General features: G+C 42.7%; 1 protein-coding gene across 1 annotated transcript in view; it reads left to right on the top strand.

Moving 5' to 3' along the window:
* Positions 1–23190, top strand: part of MUC6 (mucin 6, oligomeric mucus/gel-forming) — a 50273-nt gene that overhangs the window by 23750 nt on the left and 3333 nt on the right. The window contains exons 19-35 of the mRNA XM_075283367.1: positions 487–581; positions 1101–1230; positions 1719–1968; positions 3000–3052; positions 3138–3244; positions 3979–4130; positions 4271–4412; positions 4645–4755; positions 4856–5041; positions 6439–6678; positions 7055–7211; positions 7400–7540; positions 7960–8022; positions 8756–12577; positions 15101–18057; positions 18986–19072; positions 19580–19674. Coding sequence (XP_075139468.1) covers positions 487–581; positions 1101–1230; positions 1719–1968; positions 3000–3052; positions 3138–3244; positions 3979–4130; positions 4271–4412; positions 4645–4755; positions 4856–5041; positions 6439–6678; positions 7055–7211; positions 7400–7540; positions 7960–8022; positions 8756–12577; positions 15101–18057; positions 18986–19072; positions 19580–19674 — 8788 coding nt within the window. The remainder of the gene's footprint in view (positions 1–486; positions 582–1100; positions 1231–1718; positions 1969–2999; positions 3053–3137; positions 3245–3978; positions 4131–4270; positions 4413–4644; positions 4756–4855; positions 5042–6438; positions 6679–7054; positions 7212–7399; positions 7541–7959; positions 8023–8755; positions 12578–15100; positions 18058–18985; positions 19073–19579; positions 19675–23190) is intronic.

Genomic DNA, 23190 nt, shown 5'->3' with positions numbered 1-23190 from the left:
AGCTGCAATCTCAATACTGATGCCAGTGGTTATGGGCCCCCTAAGGCTCCTGGGCCCTCTGCACCTCCTCCAGTTACGCCCCTGGATATCACATATTCCTTATAGACATCTTCTCTACTAATACACAGTCAACAAGATACACAATAAGGAGATACATCATGTTAACCAATTAATGTAGCTATTTTTGATACTTTAGGAAATCTCTGCAGTTATATTCAACATGGTTAAAAGAAAGTTTTAGGTTTCCGTCCCGTACCTTTACTTTTCTACACCCCACATGCAGTTTGCTATTTGTTTTTAACTTCAGACTCTCCTCGTGTGTGTCTGTCCCGGTAATACGGGCTGGGTGTGACGTCTGTGTCCTGGATATTGCGGCCTTAACTAACTTATGTACACTGCATTCTCTGTCTCCTTACCCATGCTCTATGTATTTCTATGTGTTTGGGATGTGGTCACATATAGCAAATGTATTCTTCTCTTTATTAGAATTATTCGCGCAGACGCATTGCTCCGTTTTGGTCAACCATGGAAGTCCATTTCAGGCGTGCCATTCTTTGGTGGATCCAGACCCCTACTATAAGGTAAAAAGAGTCACCAAATCAAGACCACATAGATTGGATGATATAGAGTGTGGTATACCACTACATTATTATTCAAATCCAATGTCACAAATATAAAATCTTTTTTCTACATGAATATTCCATGCCTAAGGGAGCCTTTACACGGAGTATACGCTCCGCTCATTCAGAATGAGCGTGTAAAAACCAGCTCCCATAGACTGGAATGGGAGCCGGCTTACGAGTGCTACCCATTGAAATCAATGGGAGGCTTTTTTTCCCTATTGCTTTCAATGTGACATGCGCGTATCAGAATGAGCGGAGCGTCTACTCCGTGTGAAGGCTCCCTAAGAGAGGATATGACGTAATGTGCACATCAGAGTAATCTTATATTATCAATATAATTTCTGATAAAGGTTGAAGGACGTCTGATTCAGCAAACCCTTTTAAAGTTACTTCTTGCAGTGGAGCAGCCTAGGCTATCGGACAGAGGATGAAGATGTAGCACTGAAAGCTTTACACGTAATATTCTGTTTTTTTCAGAGATGCGTCTATGAAGCTTGCAATTACCAAGAAACGGTTAACTTCATTTGCTCTGCTCTCGGATCTTATGCCCGGGCCTGTGCTGCCAAAGGAATCATCCTTAAGGATTGGAGGACCTTCACCAACTGCAGTGAGTGACAAATCTTTGTTATAGTACAATGATTATAATTGTACTGGGGGGTCCAAGTGCGGCATAAAACCCTGATACCATATTGATAGGACGAGGGATAAATGGATTATAGCAGGAAGTCTAACCCATTAGCGTGACCACCGTCCTCACTTCTATGGACTGACGGAGCAGCGTACTCTACTGTACCATGGAAGTGAAAGGAGCATTGGCCATACATGTGAACTACTGCTCCATTCACATAGGAGACCCCTATAGATAAGGAGTAATTGCTGTTCAGAGTATAATATATGACTGGTATGTTACCATCTGTGTTGTATAAGGGGAAATCAATCTGTTTTTTTGTATACAGAGTGTACCATATAACGCCACCACCTGGCACATATACTATACAACAGCACAATACGGAGTCCTTACCATACTTGCATAGATATGCAGAACTTCATTCTTTTCAGACCTCCTCTATAATGACTTTTCTATCTCCTCTCCAGCCATTACCTGCAGTGGTAACCAGACCTTCAGTTACGACACTACAACCTGCGGCCGCACCTGTCTGTCCCTCTCTAATACGGAGTTAGAATGTTACTCCAATGACATCCCGATTGACGGCTGTAACTGTCCTCTGGGACTGTACCTGAATAACAAACAGCAATGTGTCCCTAAATCTCAATGCCCCTGCTACTTGGATACAAATACTGTCATAATGCCAAACCAACAAACAGTCTTCAATGGCCTTACATGGTAAGGGGTGGTGGGATTCGGAGCATGTTATATTACAATGTTACCCTTGTGAGATGGTGCAGCGCATTAACAATATCCTGGCGACAGAATTAGCAAGGGGGAAAAAAAATCACTTTTTGCTCTGCTTTTCCATATGTTATTTTGGTAAACCCTAAATATCAGAGCTCAGCTTCTCTCCTCTATCATATAACCCTATATATCACAGAGCTCAGCTTCTCTCCTCTATCCTATAGCCCTATATATCACAGAGCTCAGCTTCTCTCCTCTATCCTATAACCCTATATATCACAGCGCTCAGCTTCTCTCCTCTATCATATAACCCTATATATCACAGAGCTCAGCTTCTCTCCTCTATCCTATAGCCCTATATATCACACAGCTCAGCTTCTCTCCTCTATCCTATAACCCTATATATCACAGAGCTCAGCTTCTCTCCTCTATCCTATAGCCCTATATATCACACAGCTCAGCTTCTCTCCTCTATCCTATAACCCTATATATCACAGAGCTCAGCTTCTCTCCTCTATCATATAACCCTATATATCACAGAGCTCAGCTTCTCTCCTCTATCATATAACCTATATATCACAGAGCTCAGCTTCTCTCCTCTATCATATAACCCTATATATCACAGAACTCAGCTTCTCTCCTCTATAATATAACCCTATATATCACAGAGCTCAGCTTCTCTCCTCTACCATATATTGAGCTTCTCTCCATCCACCACTTTGAGAATCACCATCCATCTTCTATTCTTCATGAGGTTGCAGAGCCTTTCTCCTCCTGCAGAGTTCTGGATTTCATTATTATCAGACACAAATCTTTAGCAATCTTAACAACCTGCAGCCACCATGAACAGGAGCCATAATTTGTAGAGATTATATTATTCCAGTATGTCATATTCCGTCAGCCAGTATCGCAATATGAGGCTTGGTAAATCACATTAATAAGCGACTCAAGGCAGTGACTATTGTATATTCTTCACACAGTTAGTTTGTTCATTTTCTTAGAATGTTCTTCTTCTCTTGCAGTTATTGTGTCAGTGGAAGACTCAACTGTATAGGAAAACCCCTGGATCTGGCAGGTACTGAGGATTTCTTACAGCAGTGTTCATAGAATGTCTCATCTTATTCTTTCCTCTCACTATTGTTGTGTCGTTTCATCTTTAGAAACCTGTGAAGCTCCTAAAGTAATGAAGACCTGTGGGTCCGTGTCTGACAAATTCGGAGCAGCTTGTGCCCCAACATGTCAGCTTCTGGCTACTGGCATCCGCTGCGTAGGTGTTATGTAAATTCTTTGTGAAATACGTCCTCCAGACAGTCTGACAAAACAAAAGCAACAGCCCAGATAGCAGACGTCTTCCATAATAAGGCCATGTTCACACAGCTTCATTATCAAGCTATAAAATTAGCTCCTGAAAACTCATGTCACGAATCCACAGGCTGACCAGCCTCATGTAAAGGAGATAATCCGCAGACATATGGACATATATTATCAGCAAGGAAAAATCTGCACTGTATGAATTATGTTGTAGAAGCTCAATGAAGACAATGGGAGGCAGAATTTTACTTTTCAGATAGATAGATAGATAGATAGATAGATAGATAGATAGATAGATAGATACATACATACATAGATGTAGATAGATAGATAAATGTAGATAGATGATAGATAGATAGATAGATAGATAGATAGATAGATAGATAGATAGGAGATAGATAGATAGATAGATAGATAGATAGATAGGAGATAGATAGATAGATAGATAGATAGATAGATAGATAGATAGATAGATAGGAGATAGATAGATAGATAGATAGATAGATAGATAGATAGATAGATAGATGTAGATACATACATACATAGATGTAGATAGATAGATAAATGTAGATAGATAGATGATAGATAGATATTAGATAGATAGACAGACAAGTAGATAGATAGATAGATAGATAGATAGATAGATAGATAGATAGATAGATATTTCTAAGTATCTGCTTGCATTTATAGATACCCACCAAGTGTGAAGCTGGCTGTGTTTGCCCAGATGGTACTTATGAGGATCTGGATGGCAGTTGTGTAGCCGAGAGCGACTGCTCCTGTGAATATGGCGGCATCATTTACAGAAGTGGAGAATCCATGTATGGAGAATGCCAGAGCTGGTAAGAAAAGACACAGGATTTTTCATTTTTCTATAAATGGAGGCAATTTGTTGTATAATGAAAAGTTGATGGAATTTCCATTCCTGCTTTCTCCCCGAGACACAATACATTATCCCTAATGGCCTACTTTCTCCCTACAGCACCTGCAGCAGAGGACATTGGCAATGTGAGGAGACTCCAAACTGTGCGTCCACCTGTATGATGTTTGGGGAGAGCCACATCAAGACATTCGACGGACAACAATACTTGTTTGATGGGAACTGTGAATACACCTTAGTCACTGTAAGATCTTTATACAACGCATCAGTTTTCATGTAACAAACTAACAAATCGTACAATAGGTTTATAAAGTGTAATACATTCTATAAAGACACAACGTACTCACAAGTAATACTGACATTCATCTGAATGTAAAGTCAGAACACGGAAATCAGTGTGCTGCAAAAACTTGCAATATCCACATATTTATTGCTTAACCAAGCACGTGTGACGAATATGTATATTTCCCTAATAGGACAGATGCGGATTGAACACATCATTGTCTTCATTCAAGATAGTTACAGAAAACGTGATCTGTGGGACCACAGGGGCGACCTGCTCTCGGTCCATCATCATCACCATTGGGGTAAGGACACCAGTAGTAAAACATTACTCCTAGTACAGGGCAGATTCTGATGGAAGTGAATGCTATATCAATGAATTAACCTGACTGTTTAATATGACAGAACACAGAGCTGAAGCTGTTTGATGAGAAGTACACCATCTCCGAGGGTACACCCGACGTGGATATTATGGTACAGAACAACACCCTCCACGTCATGTTTGATATCAATATCCCTGATAAATTCTACATTTCAATCCTCTGGAACAAGAATATGAACCTGTTTATCAAGATTTTAAAGCTTGGAAAGGTATGAGAGTCTCTTGGAGTCACGTTTTATAGTTATTAGTGGTTTATGTAGGGACATTTTCTATGTAGTCCGCTTAGTCTATAACTGGCATTGTCATGGCTTTATCTTATATATTCTTACTATATTGATAAACCAGTTAATGTTTATGTCCACAAAAGCGTGTACTCTGCAAACTATGGCGTATGTGGGAAACTAAAGTAACTTAGAGGTTTATTCTAAGGTTTACCATAACACCTTAGATAAGAGTCAGAGGAACGGTCGTTGGCCGACAGCTATTTTTTTCCAACCGCCCACCATATACATGCAAACAAACATTCATATGTTCTAAGCTAATCTAAGCTTGAGTATACTCGAGTATAAGCCGAATTTTTCAGCACAGTTATACTCGAGTCAGCAAAAAAAAAATTAATTTTTTTTAATTTTTTTTTTAGGGGGAGGGGGGTCTATGACCAGCCGCAATATTAATGTATAGAATCTCCCATAAAATAGTAGGGGGAAGGGGGAAGAAGCTTTAAAAAAAATAAACGTTTTAAATCCCTCCTTTCCCTAGAATAGATACAAAAGTAGAAAATGACTGTGAAACACAAACACATTAGGTATCCCTGTGTCTGACAGTGCCCGGTCTACTGAATATAGGGGATCTGCAGTGCTCCTGTTCCGTCGGGAAGGGGTTAATAGGAGCACTGCAGATACCCTATATACGGCCAGGCTGAATTCCAAGTGGGGGGGGGAACAGTCCTCAAGCTCAGGGAACTGGCAAAACACCCCCTTCCTCTTTCCCAGCATCTACTGCACCCAAAAACTCTGACCATTTTAATTTTTGAAATTTTCCAGTAGCTGCTGCATTTCCCTCCTCGGCTTATACTCGAGTCAATAAGTTTTCCCAGTTTTTTGTGGTAAAATTAGGGGCCTCGGCTTATACTCGAGTATATACGGTAAGTACAAAAGTATCCGACATGTTCCGACATGCACAACTACCCAATCCTTCCCTCTCCTGACATCTGCCATTGGGAAAGGTTGGGAGGACCCATACATATTAGATTATTGGCTGGTCCAACCAAAATCAACAGGGTCAGCCATCATTACCATAATGTGTATAACCAGCTTCACACCAGGCATGCCCTTGTTTCTTGGTATAAATCCATTGGTTCATGCATGTAAAATTCTATATCCTTGTTTTCTTGATCATCGAGATATCAGATAGTCGGCATCCTTCTGGAACGTAGTAGTGTATAAGGGTAGTTAAGCATATAAGTAATCCTATTGTGGTCATTCGGGAAAAATAACCAAAATGAACAATATTCCTTCAAGTCTCCACTAATTTATGAGATCTATAGATAACTTAGTATGTTTGTTCTAACAAGACGTTACGGTATTTTACAACTTTTCCCATCCAGGAATCAGTATGTGGTCTTTGTGGAAACTATAATGGAAATATGAAGGACGACTTTGAAACAAGGAGCAAATACGTGGCCTCTACTCAGCTTGAGTTCATCAACTCATGGAAAGATAGACCAACGTGCATGGACGTCAATGCTGCTGTGGACGCCTGCGGACAAAACCCACAACGGAGGACGTGGGGCGAAAAGAGTTGTCAGATTCTTCAGTCTCCACCTTTTAAGGCTTGCAATAAACTGGTAAGAGGGGTGTAAAAATTTGGGCTGCCTTCAAACCTCATTGCCTTGTCCAACACAAGGATCTTCCAACATATACCTCTAACCAGATGCCTTCAATGGAGGTTAGTATATAGGTATATACATGGACATCCTTGTTCATAGGCTTGTTTTGTAATGGGTGTAAAAATATACCAGGGAAGGCTAAAAGGACGTTCAGGTCAATGGGGGCCTATGGGTATGGTTGACATAAGATGAGAGCGTTCTCAATATGTGCAAAGATAGATGAGCAAGTGGAAATCCTCAGTGGAGGACAATGGTCAGTTGAAGTTGGATAAGCCGAGGAACGGTAATACATGTCACCTATGCAATGTCTGATGGAAACGTTTTTGACTTCCAGGTCAATTATGAAAAATACTATCAGGCGTGTCTGAATGACGCTTGTGCGTGTGACACAGGAGGAGACTGTGAGTGTCTATGCGAGGCCGTCCAAGCCTATGCCTCCGCGTGTCTTGCTGTTGGAATCTGTGTCGACTGGAGAAGACCAGATTTTTGCCGTAAGTTGACACTTATCTGAATTGATGGAGCGGTCAGGATGTAAGGATGTATAATGTAAAGTAACTGTCCCATTGATTCAAAACGATATGCATAGTTATAGGCAATGGTTACTTACCAAAAACCCTTCTAACCGCCGTGTTATATTCCTGCTGCTTGCATTGATCCGAGTTTCTTCCTTGTTCTTTAGCTGTGTATTGTGACTACGACAACACTCACATTAGCACCGAGAGCGGCCCTGAATATAGTCCTGACGTAAATTGTACCTGGCACTACCAGCCTTGCCAATGTCCATTTGCTCCCCATTCCTATCCTCATCAAAATACCGAAGGTAATGTATACAGACAGTGGGTAAGTTGGGACATTGACTTGTTCTTCTCTGGGTTAACGGCTCTAATCTCATATATCGTTCATTCTACATAATAAGTACAGTTGGTTGGTGTCCAGTAACTTAGAGGGTAACTTGACCCCTTAACAGAAAGGATTCCATTTTACAATTGGGAGATAGATAAAAGTCAATGGGCATTACCGAAACCTGTGTGTGACAACAAAGTAACTCACTTTGGAGTTGCCTATTAACAAAGAGCACTCCGTTTTCGTCATTGATTCTAGAAGTTACCATATCCATGTACTGTATATGCAGAATGTATAACGCATATTACTAGTACTAGATTCTGTTATAGGATATGCAATCATGTCATTAATCATCATTGTTATAATGTAATTCTAATACATATCTTTTTAACACAGGATGCTACCAATGTGGACCCCACAAATACTATGATCCAGCCAAAAAGACTTGCGTCCCTTGCAGTAAGTAGTGACATAATCTATTAAAAAGGTATTTTGAGACCGCAATATTGAGGTTCGATCCTTACGATAGTCTTTTAATATGGTCCAGCTCATCGGCTGTGCCCACTTGGCTTCATTATTTATACTGGACCACACGCCAGAATGCCATGCACTAAAAAAGTAGTGACTGATGTAATTTGTGTTCAGTTTGTTACAAGTTTTGGAGAATTTTTGTAAATCTCATTATTTTATAGGCCAAATTATTTTAATTTTTAAAATTGCTTTTTGTTTTTTGTTAAAATTCAGCACAGTATATTGGCAAGCATAGGGTAGATGTAGACAGTGGTACCTTGCATGTAATGTTAGCGATGCTGATCAGCTTATACAGAACATCTACACATGTAACAAACTGTTATAACACATATACAGATGTTTCCTTTCCTCTTGACGTAATATATCCCATGATGTGTGGCAAAAGATCACCAGCTTTTCAAAAAAACCATGATTTCATGATATTCTGTCACAATATTTCTATCCTATATGTGTCTATGTGTATAAGTACCCAATGGTTCTGTTGTGAATTTCAGCCAGCAAGGGGCATTGTTGGCATGTCACTAACAATGTTCGATCTAAGGTAAGGGTGGGTACATCTATATGACTTTGCAAACTATCATGAATTCATAGAATTTGATAGATCACTGTCTGTGCATATAAAATATTTATATTCTTCTTCTGCTTTCTTTTATATTTGCAGCTGCACCATCGACTACAACACCAGAGCCAACTCCAAAATCAACATCATCTGTGCCAACTCCTTCTACATCGCCAACAACATCTACTACAACTATTCACTCACCCTCAACATCTACACACTCAACATCCCAAGATTCTACACATACACCAACGCCATCTAGTACTAGTACAGATTCCACACACACTCCTTCCACATCCCCAACACCAACTTCAACTACCAGTACTCACTCACCCTCAACACCTACACATTCAACCTCCTCACCTACTACACCTACAGCAACACCATCTAGTACAGTTTCCACGCACATCCCTTCTACATCCCCAACAACAACTTCAACTACCAGTACTCACTCACCCTCAACACCTACACATTCAACCTCATCTACTACACCTACAGCAACACCATCTAGTACAGTTTCCACGCACATCCCTTCTACATCCCCAACAACAACTTCAACTACCAGTACTCACTCACCCTCAACACCTACACATTCAACCTCCTCACCTACTACACCTACAGCAACACCATCTAGTACTAGTACAGTTTCCACACACACCCCTTCCACATCCCCAACAACTACTTCAACTACCAGTACTCACTCACCCTCAACACCTACACATTCAACTTCCTCATCTACTACACCTACAGCTACACCATCTAGTACAAGTACAGTTTCAACGCACACCCCTTCCACATCCCCAACAACTTCAACTACCAGTACTCACTCACCCTCAACACCTAAACATTCAACTTCCTCATCTACTACACCTACAGCAACACCATCTAGTACAGTTTCCACACACACTCCTTCCACATCCCCAACAACAACTTCAACTACCAGTACTCACTCACCCTCAACACCTACACATTCAACCTCCTCATCAACTACAGCAACACCATCTAGTACTAGTACAGTTTCCACACACACCCCTTCCACATCTCCAACAACTTCAACTACCAGTACTCACTCACCCTCAACACCTACACATTCAACCTCCTCATCTACTACACCTACAGCAACACCATCTAGTACAAGTACAGTTTCAACGCACACCCCTTCCACATCCCCAACAACTTCAACTACCAGTACTCACTCACCCTCAACACCTAAACATTCAACTTCCTCATCTACTACACCTACAGCAACACCATCTAGTACAGTTTCCACACATACCCCTTCCACATCCCCAACAACAACTTCAACTACCAGTACTCACTCACCCTCAACACCTAAACATTCAACTTCCTCATCTACTACACCTACAGCAACACCATCTAGTACAGTTTCCACGCACACTCCTTCCACATCCCCAACAACTTCAACTACCAGTACTCACTCACCCTCAACACCTACACATTCAACCTCCTCACCTACTACACCTACAGCAACACCATCTAGTACTAGTACAGTTTCCACACACACTCCTTCCACATCCCCAACAACAACTTCAACTACCAGTACTCACTCACCCTCAACACCTACACATTCAACTTCCTCATCTACTAAACCTACAGCAACACCATCTAGTACTAGTACAGTTTCCACGCATACCCCTTCTACAACCCCAGCAACAACTTCAACTACCAGTACTCACTCACCCTCAACACCTACACATTCAACCTCCTCATCTACTACACCTACAGGAACACCATCTAGTACTAGTACAGTTTCCACGCACACCCCTTCCACATCCCCAACAACTACTTCAACTACCAGTACTCACTCACCCTCAACACCTACACATTCAACCTCCTCACCTACTACACCAACAGCAACACCATCTAGTACAAGTACAGTTTCCACACACACCCCTTCCACATCCCCAACAACAACTTCAACTACCAGTACTCATTCACCCTCAACATCTACACATTCAACTTCCTCATCTACTACACCTACAGCAACACCATCTAGTACTAGTACAGTTTCCACGCATACCCCTTCTACAACCCCAACAACAACTTCAACTACCAGTACTCACTCACCCTCAACACCTACACATTCAACCTCCTCACCTACTACACCTACAGCAACCCCATCTAGTACAAGTACAGTTTCCACACACACCCCTTCCACATCCCCAACAACTTTAACTACCAGAACTCACTCACCCTCAACACCTACACATTCAACTTCCTCATCTACTACACCTACAGCAACACCATCTAGTACAGTTTCCACGCACACCCCTTCCACATCCCCAACAACAACTTCAACTACCAGTACTCACTCACCCTCAACACCTACACATTCAACCTCCTCACCTACTACACCAACAGCAACACCATCTAGTACAAGTACAGTTTCCACACACACCCCTTCCACATCCCCAACAACTACTTCAACTACCAGTACTCACTCACCCTCAACACCTACACATTCAACTTCCTCATCTACTACACCTACAGCAACACCATCTAGTACAGTTTCCACGCACACCCCTTCCACATCCCCAACAACAACTTCAATTACCAGTACTCACTCACCCTCAACACCTACACATTCAACCTCCTCATCTACTACACCTACAGCAACACCATCTAGTACTAGTACAGTTTCCACGCATACCCCTTCCACATCCCCAACAATGACTTCAGCTACCAGTACTCACTCACCCTCAACCCCTACACATTCAACCTCCTCACCTATTACACCAACAGCAACACCATCTAGTACTAGTACAGTTTCCACACACACCCCTTCCACATCCCCAACAACAACTTCAACTACCAGCACTCACTCACCCTCAACACCTACACATTCAACCTCCTCACCTACTACACCAACAGCAACACCATCTAGTACTAGTACAGTTTCCACACACACCCCTTCCACATCCCCAACAATAACTTCAACTACCAGTACTCATTCACCCTCAACACCTACACATTCAACCTCCTCACCTACTACACCAACAGCAACACCATCTAGTACTAGTACAGTTTCCACACACACCCCTTCCACATCCCCAACAACAACTTCAACTACCAGTACTCACTCACCCTCAACACCTACACATTCAACTTCCTCATCTACTACACCTACAGCAACACCATCTAGTACAGTTTCCACACACACCCCTTCCACATCCCCAACAACAACTTCAACTACCAGTACTCAATCACCCTCAACACCTACACATTCAACCTCCTCACCTACTACACCTACAGCAACACCATCTAGTACTAGTACAGTTTCCACACACACCCCTTCCACATCCCCAACAACTACTTCAACTACCAGTACTCACTCACCCTCAACACCTACACATTCAACTTCCTCATCTACTACACCTACAGCAACACCATCTAGTAGTAGTACAGTTTCCACGCATACCCCTTCTACATCCCCAACAACAACTTCAACTACCAGTACTCACTCACCCTCAACACCTACACATTCAACCTCCTCACCTACTACACCTACAGCAACACCATCTAGTACTAGTACAGTTTCCACGCACACCCCTTCCACATCCCCAACAACTTTAACTACCAGTACTCACTCACCCTCAACACCTACACATTCAACTTCCTCATCTACTACACCTACAGCAACACCATCTAGTACAGTTTCCACGCACACCCCTTCCACATCCCCAACAACTTCAACTACCAGTACTCACTCACCCTCAACACCTACACATTCAACTTCCTCATCTACTACACCTACAGCAACACCATCTAGTACTAGTACAGTTTCCACGCATACCCCTTCTACAACCCCAACAACAACTTCAACTACCAGTACTCACTCACCCTCAACACCTACACATTCAACCTCCTTATCTACTACACCTACAGCAACACCATCTAGTACTAGTACAGTTTCCACGCACACCCCTTCCACATCCCCAACAACTACTTCAACTACCAGTACTCACTCACCCTCAACACCTACACATTCAACTTCCTCATCTACTACACCTACAGCAACACCATCTAGTACAGTTTCCACGCACACCCCTTCCACATCCCCAACAACTTCAACTACCAGTACTCACTCACCCTCAACACCTACACATTCAACTTCCTCATCTACTACACCTACAGCAACACCATCTAGTACTAGTACAGTTTCCACGCATACCCCTTCTACATCCCCAACAACAACTTCAACTACCAGTACTCACTCACCCTCAACACCTACACATTCAACCTCCTCACCTACTACACCTACAGCAACACCATCTAGTACTAGTACAGTTTCCACACACACCCCTTCCACATCCCCAACAACTTCAACTACCAGTACTCACTCACCCTCAACACCTACACATTCAACCTCCTCACCTACTACACCAACAGCAACACCATCTACTACTAGTACAGTTTCCACACACACCCCTTCCACATCCCCAACAACAACTTCAACTACCAGTACTCATTCACCCTCAACACCTACACATTCAACCTCCTCACCTACTACACCAACAGCAACACCATCTAGTACTAGTACAGTTTCCACACACACCCCTTCCACATCCCCAACAACAACTTCAACTACCAGTACTCACTCACCCTCAACACCTACACATTCAACTTCCTCATCTACTACACCTACAGCAACACCATCTAGTACAGTTTCCACGCACACCCCTTCCACATCCCCAACAACTTCAACTACCAGTACTCACTCACCCTCAACACCTACACATTCAACTTCCTCATCTACTACAGCAACATCATCTAGTACTAGTACAGTTTCCACACATACCCCTTCTACATCCCAAACAACAACTTCAACTACCAGTACTCACTCACCCTCAACACCTACACATTCAACCTCTTCATCTACTACACCTACAGCAACACCATCTAGTACGAGAACAGTTTCCACACACACCCCTTCCACATCCCCAACAACAACTTCAACTACTAGTACTCACTCACCCTCAACACCTACACATTCAACCTCCTCACCTACTACACCTACAGCAACACCATCTAGTACTAGTACAGTTTCCACACACACCCCTTCCACATCCCCAACAACAACTTCAACTACAAGTACTCACTCACCCTCAACACCTACACATTCAACTTCCTCATCTACTACACCTACAGCAACACCATCTAGTACTAGTACAGTTTCCACACATACCCCTTCCACATCCCCAACAACAACTTCAACTACCAGTACTCACTCACCCTCAACACCTACACATTCAACCTCCTCACCTACTACACCTACAGCAACACCATCTAGTACTAGTACAGTTTCCACACACACCCCTTCCACATCCCCAACAACAACTTCAACTACCAGTACTCACTCACCCTCAACACCTACACATTCAACCTCCTCACCTACTACACCTACAGCAACACCATCTAGTACTAGTACAGTTTCCACACACACCCCTTCCACATCCCCAACAACAACTTCAACTACCAGTACTCACTCGCCCTCAACACCTACACATTCAACTTCCTCATCTACTACACCTACAGCAACACCGTCTAGTTCAGTTTCCACGCATACCCCTTCCACATCTCCAACAACATCTTCAACTACCAGTACTCACTCACCCTCAACACCTACACATTCAACCTCCTCACCTACTACACCAACAGCAACACCATCTAGTACTAGTACAGTTTCCACACACACCCCTTCCACATCTCCAACAACTTCAACTACCAGTACTCACTCACCCTCAACACCTACACATTCAACCTCCTCACCTACTACACCTACAGCAACACCATCTAGTACAAGTACAGTTTCAACGCACACCCCTTCCACATCCCCAACAACAACTTCAACTACCAGTACTCACTCACCCTCAACACCTACACATTCAACCTCCTCATCTACTACACCTACAGCAACACCATCTAGTACTAGTACAGTTTCCACACACACCCCTTCCACATCCCCAACAACGACTTCAAGTACCAGTACTCACTCACCTTCCACACCTACACATTCAACCTCCTCATCTACTACACCTACAGCAACACCATCTAGTACTAGTACAGTTTCCACACACACCCCTTCCACATCCCCAACAACAACTTCAACTACCAGTACTCACTCACCCTCAACACCTACACATTCAACCTCCTCACCTACTACACCTACAGCAACACCATCTAGTACTAGTACAGTTTCCACACACACTCCTTCCACATCCCTAACAACAACTTCAACTACCAGTACTCACTCACCCTCAACACCTACACATTCAACCTCCTCACCTACTACACCAACAGCAACACCATCTAGTACTAGTACAGTTTCCACACACACCCCTTCCACATCTCCAACAACTTCAACTACCAGTACTCACTCACCCTCAACACCTACACATTCAACCTCCTCACCTACTACACCTACAGCAACACCATCTAGTACAAGTACAGTTTCAACGCACACCCCTTCCACATCCCCAACAACAACTTCAACTACCAGTACTCACTCACACTCAACACCTACACATTCAACCTCCTCATCTACTACACCTACAGCAACACCATCTAGTACTAGTACAGTTTCCACACACACCCCTTCCACATCCCCAACAACGACTTCAAGTACCAGTACTCACTCACCTTCCACACCTACACATTCAACCTCCTCATCTACTACACCTACAGCAACACCATCTAGTACTAGTACAGTTTCCACACACACCCCTTCCACATCCCCAACAACAACTTCAACTACCAGTACTCACTCACCCTCAACACCTACACATTCAACCTCCTCACCTACTACACCTACAGCAACACCATCTAGTACTAGTACAGTTTCCACACACACTCCTTCCACATCCCCAACAACAACTTCAACTACCAGTACTCACTCACCCTCAACACCTACACATTCACCCTCCTCATCTACTACACCTACAGCAACACCATCTAGTACAGTTTCCACGCACACCCCTTCCACATCCCCAACAACTTCAACTACCAGTACTCACTCACCCTCAACACCTACACATTCAACTTCCTCATCTACTACAGCAACACCATCTAGTACTAGTACAGTTTCCACGCATACCCCTTCTACATCCCCAACAACAACTTCAACTACCAGTACTCACTCACCCTCAACACCTATACATTCAACCTCCTCATCTACTACACCTACAGCAACACCATCTAGTACAAGTACAGTTTCCACACACACCCCTTCCACAACCCCAACAACAACTTCAACTACCAGTACTCACTCACCCTCAACACCTACACATTCAACTTCCTCATCTACTACACCTACAGCAACACCGTCTAGTACTAGTACAGTTTCCACGCATACCCCTTCTACATCCCCAACAACAACTTCAACTACCAGTACTCACTCACCCTCAACACCTACACATTCAACCTCTTCATCTACTACACCTACAGCAACACCATCTAGTACGAGTACAGTTTCCACACACACCCCTTCCACATCCCCAACAACTTCAACTACTAGTACTCACTCACCCTCAACACCTACACATTCAGCCTCCTCACCTACTACACCTACAGCAACACCATCTAGTACTAGTACAGTTTCCACACACACCCCTTCCACATCCCCAACAACAACTTCAACTACAAGTACTCACTCACCCTCAACACCTACACATTCAACTTCCTCATCTACTACACCTACAGCAACACCATCTAGCACTAGTACAGTTTCCACGCATACCCCTTCCACATCCCCAACAACAACTTCAACTACCAGTACTCACTCACCCTCAACACCTACACATTCAACCTCCTCACCTACTACACCTACAGCAACACCATCTAGTACTAGTACAGTTTCCACACATACCCCTTCCACATCCCCAACAACAACTTCAACTACCAGTACTCACTCACCCTCAACACCTACACATTCAACCTCCTCATCTACTACACCTACAGCAACACCATCTAGTACGAGTACAGTTTCCACACACACCCCTTCCACATCCCCAACAACAACTTTAACTACTAGTACTCACTCACCCTCAACACCTACACATTCAACCTCCTCACCTACTACACCTACAGCAACACCATCTAGTACTAGTACAGTTTCCACACACACCCCTTCCACATCCCCAACAACAACTTCAACTACAAGTACTCACTCACCCTCAACACCTACACATTCAACTTCCTCATCTACTACACCTACAGCAACACCATCTAGTACTAGTACAGTTTCCACGCATACCCCTTCCACATCTCCAACAACATCTTCAACTACCAGTACTCACTCACCCTCAACACCTACACATTCAACCTCCTCACCTACTACACCTACAGCAACACCATCTAGTACTAGTACAGTTTCCACACATACCCCTTCCACATCCCCAACAACAACTTCAACTACCAGTACTCACTCACCCTCAACACCTACACATTCAACCTCCTCACCTACTACACCTACAGCAACACCATCTAGTACTAGTACAGTTTCCACACACATCCCTTCCACATCCCCAACAACAACTTCAACTACCAGTACTCACTCACCCTCAACACCTACACATTCAACCTCCTCACCTACTACACCTACAGCAACACCAGCTAGTACTAGTACAGTTTCCACACAAACCCCTTCCACATCCCCAACAACAACTTCAACTACCAGTACTCACTCGCCCTCAACACCTACACATTCAACTTCCTCATCTACTATACCTACAGCAACACCGTCTAGTTCAGTTTCCACGCATACCCCTTCCACATCTCCAACAACATCTTCAACTACCAGTACTCACTCACCCTCAACACCTACACATTCAACCTCCTCACCTACTACACCAACAGCAACACCATCTAGTACTAGTACAGTTTCCACACACACCCCTTCCACATCTCCAACAACTTCAACTACCAGTACTCACTCACCCTCAACACCTACACATTCAACCTCCTCACCTACTACACCTACAGCAACACCATCTAGTACAAGTACAGTTTCAACGCACACCCCTTCCACATCCCCAACAACAACTTCAACTACCAGTACTCACTCACCCTCAACACCTACACATTCAACCTCCTCACCTACTACACCTACAGCAACACCATCTAGTACAAGTACAGTTTCAACGCACACCCCTTCCACATCCCCAACAACAACTTCAACTACCAGTACTCACTCACCCTCAACACCTACACATTCAACCTCCTCATCTACTACACCTACAGCAACACCATCTAGTACTAGTACAGTTTCCACGCACACCCCTTCCACATCCCCAACAACGACTTCAAGTACCAGTACTCACTCACCCTCAACACGTACACATTCAACCTCCTCATCTACTACACCTACAGCAACACCATCTAGTACAGTTTCCACACACACCCCTTCCACATCCCCAACAACAACTTCAACTACCAGTACTCACTCACCTTCCACACCTACACATTCAACCTCCTCATCTACTACACCTACAGCAACACCATCTAGTACTAGTACAGTTTCCACACATACCCCTTCCACATCCCCAACAACGACTTCAACTACCAGTACTCACTCACCTTCAACACCTACACATTCAACTTCCTCATCTACTACACCTACAGCAACACCATCTAGTACTAGTACAGTTTCCACACATACCCCTTCCACATCCCCAACGACTTCAACTACCAGTACTCACTCACCTTCAACACCTACACATTCAACTTCCTCATCTACTACACCTACAGCAACACCATCTAGTACATTTTCCACGCACACCCCATCCACATCCCCAACAACAACTTCAACTACCAGTACTCACTCACCCTCAACACCTACACATTCAACCTCCTTATCTAGTACTAGCACAGTTTCCTCGCATACTCCTTCCACACCCTCAACAACGACTTCAACTACCAGTACTTACTCACCCTCAACACCTACACATTCAACTTCCTTATCTACTACACCTACAGCAACACCATCTAGTACTAGTACAGTTTCCACGCACACCCCTTCTACATCCCCAACAAAAACTTCAACTACCAGTACTCACTCACCCTCAACACCTACACATTCAACCTCCTCACCTACTACACCTACAGCAACACCATCTAGTACTAGTACAGTTTCCACACACACCCCTTCCACATCCCCAACAACAACTTCAACTACCAGTACTCACTCACCGTCAACATCTACACATTTACCCTCCACATCTTCTAGACCTACCTCTAAAACTTCTTCTTCTACTCACTCTCCATCAACCACTACTATTATTCATACACACTCAGTCTCTTCACCTTCTACTCCAGAAACACCTTCTATTAAAACACCACTTCCAACATCAACTACTTCACCAGCTACTGATCACATCAGATTATCAACTTCAACTCATGCAGGTGAGTTTATATTTTTTTCTCCCAATTTTATAGTGTTAGTTTAGCTATTAATCAGATTATAACTTACAAGGACACCCCCACAACAGATTGTACTAAAGATATTTGTGTATTATTGGTTTTTAATGGCTACAAGAAAGTGTTTTGTTTTTTAAATTGAAGTCATATATAGCGCCTCTCACTCATTGCCTTGAGGTCGTTCTCAGTCTGCAGTATTATCACAGTAGACATTCTCACTCATAAGTGCCCCCCATCACCACCCATTATTATGCCCATCCGTAATCTGCCAAAAACTTGATTTTTTTTTTTTTTTTTAATGAAAACGTGTTATTCGACTGTCAGAAATATTTTATACATTAATCACTAGTAATATTCGTTATTGCTATTATTTTAGCATGTAACTCATATCACTAGAGAGTCTGCATATTTTTTTCTGTAAAGATCAGGTATGGACAGGGGTAGTGAAAAAATGTAATCTTTATTGATGACTTTGAGTATGTGTTGTGTAAGCATTTGGTGCAAGTATTTTGGCGCTGTGACATTGACTATGTTAAACATCTGGGTCACAGCGCCAATAAACTTCCTGCTTACGTTATGTTCAGAGGGTTATTACACAAGAATACCCCTGTGATGAAACTCAGAGGGGTATTACAGAAGAATACCCCTGTGATTAGACTCAGAGGAGTATTACAGAAGAATACCCCTGTGATTAGGCTCAGAGGAGTATTACAGAAGAATACCCCTGTGATTAGGCTCAGAGGGGTATTACAGAAGAATACCCCTGTGATTAGGCTCAGAGGGGTATTACAGAAGAGTACCCCTGTGATTAGGCTCAGAGGGGTATTACAGAAGAATACTCCTGTGATTAGGCTCAGAGGAGTATTACAGAAGAATACTTCTGTGATTAGGCTCAGAGGGGTATTACAGAAGAATACCCCTGTGATTAGGCTCAGAGGGGTATTACAGAAGAATACTCCTGTGATTAGGCTCAGAGGGGTATTACAGAAGAATACTCCTGTGATTCGGCTCAGAGGAGTATTACAGAAGAATACCCCTGTGATTAGGCTCAGAAGGGTATTACAGAAGAATACTCCTGTGATTAGACTCAGAGGGGTATTACAGAAGAGTACCCCTGTGATTAGGCTCAGAGGGGTATTACATTATCCCTTTGTGTACAGTATACTCTCTGGTTGATAGGAGAGGGATAACATGAACAGAAGTCCATGATTATCTTGGTATCATTTTAAAGATGGGATTCTCATGTTTAAAATTAATCTAAGGTCATCTTCATAGCCCTACAGTCGCCCCCACAGATTAATGTCCCTCTCCTACCACACAAAAAGAAAAGAAAAAAAAAATACTCACAACCCTCTGCTCCCCCTTGTCCGGAGTCTTCAGGGAGCTGCAGGCACGATGTAAGTGACATAATCACATTGCGTCTATTGCTCCCGGAAAAGAGAGGATGAATGGTGAAGCAGGGAGCGGAAGCATTGTATGTAACTGGCGAAGCCTAGCAGAACAGCATATGCAGGCTGTCCCAATGGGGCCCTAGCTACCCTAGGACCCGGCAAGTGCACTGTTGATCCTATGTTGCTTTATCCTTCCTGGTGATGACCCAGCAGTGTGACCCCAGGGGGAGTGTAGGGATGTAATCAATGAAGCTCAGATTATTAATATATGCCCTTATATTATTGTACTGACTGTTTCATATAAAACAGTTTTATGTGATACAATGCATTGAATAGTATACACACTCCTCCCCTCCATATACAGCAGTGGTCTCTGTTCTTTACACTGCTGTGTCCTGACAATTGTAGGACCTGTGAGATTTCTACTATTGGAACTGACTCCCCCCTGTTATGGATTTATACGCTGTATAACAATTCCAGGACAGAGGAGACATGTTTTAGCTGATACATTAATTTTCATTCATGTAGGGGCTTAGGGTACACTGCTACTACACCTGAGTTTCCTTACAGACAAGGCTTGACTCCCCCTACTATGACCTCCCCAAGGACAGAGCTGTTGGACTTTCTAATATTGAATACGCTGTAAATTTAGGGAACACAAAAATTGCTACAGTTATCAACTATATCACAGTTGTTTTTAAGTGTTTGTCAGTTTTGTATATGGGTCAGGTAGTGGGGTATATTGGGTCACCATATCTCACGGTGTCCCTAGTTGCTCAGCATTCACAGGGAGAGTAACAATCCAGATGTAATAGTCTATGCCCGTGGGGATAGTTCTTGGATTAAAGGAGAAGGAATTGTAGAGCTTCACCAAAGACAAAAGACGGATATCTATCCCTATTCACTCCCATCATCCTCTATAGCAAGTAATACGGTCCCCAAACCCCCCCATAATATGTATCCATTACATACATCATACTTATTTATTCTGGTAAGGGCTTTTCGGTCCCTCAAAATTATACCTCCTACGCGTTTCTCCTATGCCCTATCATCAGCGTTCGCTTAGCATAATAATTCATTAGTATATCTAATGTAAGATGGCATGATTTATAACTGTCCATGCAATAATTTACAATGCATTGTCGTATTATATATAATATATGTATAAAACCACAATTTCAAAAGAAAGTTGTAACACTGTAAAACATTGAGAAAAAGGAATGCAATTAATTGTAAATCTCCTATTACCATATTATATTCACGACAGAACATAGAACACATATTAGAAAGTGAAAGTTACACAACAGAAGATAGAACACATATTAGAAGGTGAAAGTTACACAACAGAAGATAGAACACATATTAGAAGGTGAAAGTTACACAACAGAAGATAGAACACATATTAGAAAGTGAAACTTACACAACACATAGACTTGTTCCACAATTCGTAAATTCAGGGTTTCACCGATTGTTGAACCTTCCGAGAGACTCTGCCTCCTTAACATGTTCATGTAATACACAGTCATGTAGTGTACTTGACCCTCTGTAGAGCTGTTTCTCATTTAGTACCACTTATTTTTCCAGCCTTTTATTAAACCTGTCCCAACTTTTTGGAGATGTGTTGCTGCCATCAATTTTTAAATAAATTGTGAAAAGAAAAAAAAAATTAAATGGAAAAATGTTTTCCGTTCTGTTGTAAATAAATTAGGGTTATATGACATTTCCAAATTATTGCATTCTTGTATTCTATAGATTTTACACAGTATCCCAACTACTTTGGAATTGGGGTTGTAACAGATATATAGAGATAGATAGATAGATAGATAGATAGATATAGATATATCGATAGATAGATAGATAGATAGATAGATAGATAGATAGGAGATAGATAGATAGATAGATAGATAGATAGATAGATAGATAGATAGATAGGAGATAGAGAGAGAGAGATAGATAGATAGATAGATAGATAGATAGATAGATAGATAGATAGATAGATAGATAGATAGATAGATAGATAGATAGATAGATAGATAGATAGGAGATATATAGATAGCAGAAAGATAGATAGAGATAGATAGATATGAGAAAGATAAGATAATCCTTTAATAGTCCCACCTTGGGGAAATTTCAGCGTGTTACAGCAGCATAGTAATACAGATACAGGATAATACAGAGTAATATGTTACAGACGTAGACACAGATAAGCTGAGAAGAGAAGATATACTAGGAGTCCATGGCAGCTAAGGAAAAACAGAAGAGAAAGAGGAAGACCTCATGGTCATCCTCATAATCATTAGTTCTCTGTGCGGAGAGCTCTTCGTTTGGTCTGATGTAGATTATACAGCCTGGTCGCGGTTGGAAGGAAGGACCTGCGATAGCGCTCCTTCTCACACTTGGGGTGAAGCAGACGTTCGCTTACAGTGCTGCCAAGTCCCATCAGGGTCCCATACATGGGGTGGGATTTGTTCTCCCGCATGGAGGTCACCACAGACAGTATCCTTCTGTCACCCACCACCTGTACTGGGTCCAAGGGGCTCCCCAGGACAGAGCTGGCCCTCCTGATCAGCCTGTCAAGTCTATTTCTGTCCCTGGTTGATATACTGCTTCCCCAGCAGGCCACACCGAAAAAGATGGCTGAGGCAACCACAGAGTTGAAGAAGGCCCTAAGAAGTGTCCCCTGGACTCCGAAGGCCCTCAGCCTCCTGAGCA

Source organism: Leptodactylus fuscus, chromosome 7, assembly GCF_031893055.1.
Source record: "Leptodactylus fuscus isolate aLepFus1 chromosome 7, aLepFus1.hap2, whole genome shotgun sequence".
In the NCBI taxonomy this organism is placed as follows: Eukaryota; Metazoa; Chordata; class Amphibia; order Anura; family Leptodactylidae; genus Leptodactylus; species Leptodactylus fuscus.
This window is presented reverse-complemented; position numbering and strand designations above follow the sequence as displayed.